This window comes from Montipora capricornis, chromosome 3, assembly GCF_036669925.1.
Source record: "Montipora capricornis isolate CH-2021 chromosome 3, ASM3666992v2, whole genome shotgun sequence".
Lineage (NCBI taxonomy): Eukaryota > Metazoa > Cnidaria > Anthozoa > Scleractinia > Acroporidae > Montipora > Montipora capricornis.
This window is the reverse complement of record NC_090885.1, coordinates 50,229,113-50,236,477: the sequence shown is the minus strand read 5'-3', so window position 1 is coordinate 50,236,477 and position 7,365 is coordinate 50,229,113. Positions and strand designations below refer to the sequence as shown.

General features: G+C 41.0%; 1 protein-coding gene across 1 annotated transcript in view; it reads right to left on the bottom strand.

Moving 5' to 3' along the window:
- Window positions 1-925: 925 nt before the first annotated feature.
- The window catches only part of LOC138041442 (uncharacterized), a 16,406-nt gene continuing 9,966 nt past the window's right edge, over window positions 926-7,365 (bottom strand). Inside the window, exon 2 of the mRNA XM_068887200.1 lies at window positions 926-2,946. Coding sequence (XP_068743301.1) covers window positions 2,005-2,931 — 927 coding nt within the window. The 5' untranslated portion in view covers window positions 2,932-2,946 and the 3' untranslated portion in view covers window positions 926-2,004. The remainder of the gene's footprint in view (window positions 2,947-7,365) is intronic.

Genomic DNA, 7,365 nt, shown 5'->3' with positions numbered 1-7,365 from the left:
CTGTTTTGGGATGTTGTTGTTTGAGAGGCTGCCGCAATCTTCCTGGCTGGGATCATAGATTAACTATGCTGGGATTCACGGAGCATGATGTACTCGGAAGCCTTTTTATCACTGAAAAGCGAGTCGCTGCGCAGTTTTTCCTTGCAATGAAAAGAGCATAGTCTAGTCTGTGTTCCTCCCTGTCTGATCAGCTTGCTCGAAGCATTATCTTTTCGGCTCGAATGAGAAACATATCCTTCGCATTTCTAGAACAGACAGTTGTCCGCCGAAGCTTGCGCTCGTCTTTTCGACTACGGGACCGAAATTAGGAATCTTGCCCGGGAAGCCTAGTCTCCTTCGCAGCCGCTCGGGCCGGAGTCACGCAACGCTCCCCGTAACCCACGGGGACGGGGAGCGTTGCGTGACTCCGGCCCGAGCGGCTGCGAAGGAGACCACGGGAAGCCGAGAAGTCCCTTAAATCGTGCTAAATCAGGCAAATTACCGCACAGAAAGCGAGAAAGTCACCAGGAAAATAAAGTACGGCTTTTTTATTGAGAACTTTTGTGTGTAAATATCTTCTTGAGTGTTTGTTATCAAGATTTTCATACAAATCCTTACCTGCTTTTTTTGTTACCCTCCAAGCCTGGGCTACCTGTGGCGCGTAATGCGAGCTTGGGCTCCCCATGGCAACACAGTATGTGTTGAGGACATTTGTTTTCCTTCAAAAGCCAGGAAACACATGATGAGGCATTGCCGCCAATTCTTCATAGTGAATTCAGCGAATTTGACCACCTTCATTGCACGTATTCGACACCAGTAGGTCTTCATTTTATGAGACAATTCCATGAGAATTGAAGAATAATTTTCTGTTACGCACCGCGGTGCCGCGGCGTTTGCCAGCGAGTTTTGTTTATTTCAAGCAAAAATGGACTCGAAAAATACATCGTTATCTGCCTCGGAGACAAGCCTTTATTAAAACCTTGAACAAATAAAAAATGTTACGTAATATGACAAGCTATGGTAATTAACTGAGCTGTCCGTGTAGTCTTTTGGCTGCCTAGCGCTTCAGTTGTCACTGATCGATTGATTTTCTTAGAAAAAGGAGGGAGCGATATATCATGCAAACTTGTATCGATCCGAACCTTTTCTCACCTTTTCCTCACAGAACTGTGTAATATTAGTAATGAATGAATAATCACGTAGGATGAATAAAAGTATAAAACAAATCGTTTTGGGGACCAAATTGACAATTCATCTTCACAATGAAACTGAGCTTCGACAAAAGGTGTAAATAAAACAAAATCCTGATAGATCAACCAAGTTAGACCTTTATTTAAACACGTGACATCGGTGAGCCAATGAAGGCTCGTAATAAAAATGTACGTGTCGACAAAAAATCTATGGATCAATAAATGTATGACGCAGGAAAAAAAAAAGAAAACAAGGAGAAAACTATTGACTACAACTAGCAAGTACGGCTCCATTCATGCCGAAATGTACTGTTTAAACGGTCTTTTCAAAGGCAAGCTGGTGCATTGTAACCATAAATTTACTTTACTATAACATTCAAATCAAATTAGTGGATCAGCCAAGAAAGTACCTTGCTTCCAAGACTGTGAGTACTTTGTTGAGATAGGAAGGAAATTTTAAATCATCTGTGTAACCATCATGTGCGACAAATCTGACAAAGGACAAATAAGGCAAGCCAAAACATTGTTCAAATGAAGGGGGAAATAACGGTAGTTGGGGAGGGGGAGAGGAGGAACAAAAAGTACCTTACCTTTCCCCTTCTCGCTCCCCTCCTTTCCTCCCTGAACTCGTCTCAATTCTCTTCCAGATGCACTTCTTAGACGGAGACCCTTAGCCAGCGTTTGACATATAGCTGCCATATAATACAGTTTATACACACAAAGAGGTCTGTCCTGTAGGCTCCCTCTAACGGATGCAGAGGTTCTTTTGACTCGTCGCCTACTTTTTCCTCCCGTTCACTACAGAATGGCTACCAGGAAAGTGGCACCGAATAGTTCAAATACGCATTGTCACATATTTACTGGTTACCAAAGCGAAGACCAGTGTCAAAGAACCAAGTAAAACAAAGGAAATAATCAAACCCAGGACTGCACAAAAACGATGAAAAGACATGGAACGCAAAAACGAAAACAAATTGACAGCGAAAAAAGTGAAGAGCAAAGTGAAAGAACCTTGCAAAGGAAATGATATACGCTGAGAGGCACCCTGTACATCTGCTAGAAGAGATTCAACATTGTTCAAATTTGTTTCCAAGTTCACGATACCTTTCATAAGCTGCAACCTCTTCTTTTCCAACATTTCGTGGTAAGTACGACTAACTTGGACTTCGCATAGTTGGAGCCGTGTAGAATCCCAATATTCTAGTGACTGGATATCTTTTAAGATCCTCTTCGTGTTAGGATCATTCCTAAACAAGGATTCATGGAGAAACTTTGTTATTGAGTCAAGGGCGTAAAGTTTTTCATCGTGTTCAAGTCTTCTGTTTGGTGTTTTTCCCCAAAGCTTCTCCCAGACATCTATGATGTCCATAACAATCGTTTCTGAAGCGTTGCTGAAAGAGCAAAAACGAAGAAACTGCAAATATTTAACGCCATCAACGGAGTGCTGGTTTATGAAAACAGAAGCAATTTCCCATGGTCCCAATACAGGATCATCCCATTTGGAACTGTCTGAGGCCGTCCACATAACTTTACTCGGGTTGCGGTGGTAGCTCAAAATGGCTTGAGCCCACTTGCAATTGTGTAAGTCGTGCTTTCCCAAGCCATAAGTGCAGTTGCATTTAGCTTGAGAGCCTATTTTCCTGGTTAAATCTTCATAGAGGGCTTTTATTTCCTTTGAAGCATGGTACTTCACTATTTCTGAAAGGAAAAGCAAGGCTTGTCCCACTTCCATCCAGTTTCGGTATTCATCGTCAGCGAGCATTCTTTTCACTTGCGTCTTGAGACAAAAGAAAACAAATTTAGTTAGCTGGTAATTTTAAGAAGATCAGTGATAATGAGTTGGGAAAAGGGATGATAAGCTACCTGTATACAGAAGAGATAAAGATATATATAGTTTAGTCACAAAGACGTACACATCCTCTGGCAATGTTTGGAGGCTCTTCTATGTGATTTTGTCAAGCAGCTACTGCAGAGAGGAATATGAGGAGGGAATCCAGGTGGCCCTCGGATTCCAGATTCCACATCCCGAATAATGGATCCCGCGGGATCCTGAGTCGTCGATTCTAGATTCTAAACTCCCGCGTTCCATCGAAATCCGTAGATTCTGAATTCCATGCAATGGATTCCGGATCCCACGGTCTGGATTCCGGATTCCAAAGCCTCACATTTGCTGGATTCTGGATTCCGGACTCCTTCACATCGGGCGAAAATGAAGTAAATAACCTCAAACAATGCGCAAGTATTCCTTTATTACTATTGGGGGACGTTCGTTCCGAAATACCAATAGTACCCTCGGAGAGAGTGTATTTTCGATAAAACCAACTCTCTCGACAAATGTGCCGAAAAATTGCGAGATTTTGCAATGCGTTTACGTGAAACAGCAAACGGCAGGCCACTGCTCGTTACTACGGGTAAAAATCCCTTTTTCCACCTTGTATCCCTCTCTTGAGAGGTTCCTCGACATCAGTGACTAACAGGCAAGAAATGAGCTACAATCAGAACAATTTTTATTTCATTTTTGGCAAATTTCAGACGTTTGCCGCAAACGCGAAGCTAAATTTCTCAATAAATGTATGTCCCTCCCTCATGTGCATAATCCGGGAAGCGTAAAAAACTGATACAATTAATACCAACATTAAATTACGACTGGGCTTAATATCCACGTAGAATGAACCTATTTAAACCTTCATTATTGCTATGATATATTCTAGCATTATCTGCTCCCGTTTCAGGCCGTTTTCAAGCGTTTTTCGGCGAGCTAGCGCTAATAACGCTTTCCACTACAAGGTGGGAGTCCATAGCTCGCCAAAAAGCCCTTTAAAACACCAGGAGACGCGAGAAAATAAACATACAATAATACCCGGCAATAGGGTTAGTCAATTTTAATGACAGAACATTGCGGTTTATCAGTGTCGTTTAATTAAGACCAAACCGTTGATTTCCCACACAAACCTTTGTAAATCGCACCTTTGCGACACAACACCGCTAGAAAACAAGTTACATTCGTCTTTATGCATGCGTTTTTTCCATGAGCTTGGTGTTGATTGCCCAGCCGTTTTGTGCGCCCGCGTTCCTCCGCGCACCCCACGGCTGGATCACTGGTCCAGCTAATTGTATTGGACCAGAAACCCATAAGGGTTGAAACGTGTAACGCGCGTTTACAGCTTCCGAATATTCTGTGCTAAGTACCATATTTGGAAACCCCTCGCTCCAGTTAATTTCGCACGAGAACATTGGTGGTATTGCGTCACGGGGTTCTTGCGTACTTATTGGGTGAATGTCTCTCTCTTGTTGTTCCAAATATGGTTTTTAGAAAATTGAATATTCAGAAGCTTGTTTCCCAGCACACAAGGGGCCGTTACACGTTTCAACCCTTATGGGTTTCTGATTGGACTGATGAGAAATTACCTACTATCTAAAAAGTCAGTTGGAGGACCCCTGCTTGCTGCTGTTCGTCTTGATGATATATTTTTAGTTTCTTGGTGTTGATTTTCTCTGCAGCAGGACTCTGAAGTAATGAGAATGTGACTTTTTGGCCTCACGCTTTTGGATCAATTTAATTCTAGTCTCAACCGATAGGCTTGTCGGTGTCAAGCGAGTGATTCTGCATTTAAAGCTTTTACCCGGGCCCGTGATCTTTTTGTTCTTGAGCGCCGCCCTGTTGTGGACATCAGGTAGGTTGGGGGTGTCTCAAATTTTAGGGATACGAAAAGGGGGTCCCTGAAAATGTTTTCTTGGAAGAAAAAATATAACACAGTAGTATGAAGGTCCAAATCTAAAGTCTCATAGGAAAAAAACCATTGCTGAAATCTTACTGGAAGTGCCTCAAAGATGCGTCCAATTCAAATATGTACTCGAGAGAGCAAAATTATGACAAAGGAAAAGGAAACCAGACCATATACAAGGGAGCAAAGTAGCAAAGTAGCAAAGTCAACTCCATTTTACACTCTTCAATATTATATTTTGTTAAATTGTGTTTACATTGGCTGGTGACAATTTTTGTTTTCATTATTTAAGGTACCCTTCCCCCTTGAGAGTGTTTATATATTTTCAAACATACCCTGTTAACCTCTGATTTTTTTGAGGACTCCCCAATTTCTCATCAGCCCCCCTCCCCCAACAAGTTTTTGTGAACGCTCCCTAAGCGTCTTCCGACATCGCCTTATTCCCGATGCAGAATCGCTTTCCCAACGTAGTTCACTGACTGGTTTTCCAACAAGCGGTGAATACAATAGTTTAAGTGTTCAGTGAGGCAAACAAAGTAAATTATAATTTCCCCAGCGAGGCGAAAAGAAAACAAGTGAATAGACCTTCGAGTAAAGGTATGATCCTAGCAGTTATGGACACAATTTAAGCAATTGCGTAGAGAAGCCTGAAAAATTCAGAACTTCAACGGGGTTTGAACCCGTGACCTCGCGATATCGGTGCGACGCTCTAACCAACTGAGCTGTGAAGCCACTGACGTTGGGAGCTGGTCATTTGTGGTTTCTAATTTTCCAGTGAGGAATGAATCAATGAACGAAATGATATATGAAATGAATCATATACTGAACTGCGGATATGAAATCAAGTAAAGCTATGATCCTCGCAGTTATGGACACAATTTTAGCATTTGCGTAAAGAAGCCTGAAAAATTCAGGACTTCGTTTTGTTCATTCATTCATTCCTCACGGGAAAATTAGAACCCACAAATGACCAGCTCCCAAAGTCAGTGGCTTCACAGCTCAGTTAGAGCGTTGCACCGTTATCGCGAGGTCACGGGTTCAAACCCCGTTGAAGTCCTGAATTTTTCAGGCTTCTCAACGCAATTACTTAAATTGGTCCATAACTGCGAGGATCATAGCTTTACTTGATTTCATATCTACAGTTCAGTACATGATTCATTTCATACATGATTTCGTTCATTGAATAGATCTTATTCGGTTGTAAATTTTGTTTTCAAAATTCAGATCATGTGATAATGATCAGGAGATTTGGTCCTTTGTCTTGTTCATCGAGTGCATGCAAGCGTGAACAAACTAAATTAAAGCATGCCTAACAAAGCCAACTAAGAAGTACTTAATTAACAACCGACTTTAATTTGTTTCATTACATATAGACAAACTCCTCACACGAGTCAAAGTCAGAGGAGATGGAAAAAATTGTTTTTACAGAGCTATTGCTCTGTGGAGGAATGAAACGAGCGATGAGAAAAATGAGGAAATCCATAGCTTAAGTTCTAGTTTGATTGAGAATTTCCAACGGTTTTTGAGCCGCTACTATTTTCTACAAAGTCTGTGGGAGTCCACTTTCTTTAAAATCTATTACGATGCATATGAGTTTGCTCCAGCCAACCATTTTAATCTCCTTCTGCCTCTTCTAGAGAATACAGTGCAGTCTCTTTTTCGATAGCTTTATATATAGCACTGGGAATTCATCTTTTTCTTCTGTCAAACTACCATCTACAAGTATTAAGGTAACTGGATCCAAGCAAACTTGTCAAGCTCCACCTTCGACCAATACAATAGAGTCATCTTCATATACTAGGTCTCTGTAGATCTGAAAATCGTACTCTTTTATGTACAAAGTTGGTGTAGAACATTCAGAGGTTCTGTAACCTCGTACAAAATTCTTTGGACACACCTTTGTACTCGTCGAAACCTTGAATAGACCTTATTCGTATTCTCAGTATTTGACTGGAACTAGTTTGCAATGGAGGCTAATGTGGGGCAATCTTTTCAAATGCAAATACTTTTTAATAAATTCCCCCGCATTAGCCTCCGTTGCAAGCTAGTTCTAGTCCAATACTGAGAATACGAATTATGGTCTATTGGTCACGATTAATAGCTCTAGCCCACGACAAAACATCATGATCATTATTATTCCTGGGCGAGTAAGTTCAAGTTCAAGTTCAAGTTTATTGCACACTGTTTACAGAAACTAAACCAAAAAAAAGACATTTGGTAGTTTGACAGAGAATCTTCTACTTTTCTGGGTACTTTCGACCGTTGTCACAATGATCGCCACTTGGCATATTTCCAATAGTATTTGAATTACTGAGTTTATAAATAGGCCAAAAGCCTGTTATTTCCTCCAGATTCATACGTAATTTTGTGATATTTTGAGACTACTTCACAATAAACCTTACGCAAGCAAGGAAGTTAATCATCAAATTTTATCTCAAATTTTACGGTTATTCAAACAAAAACTTACACTT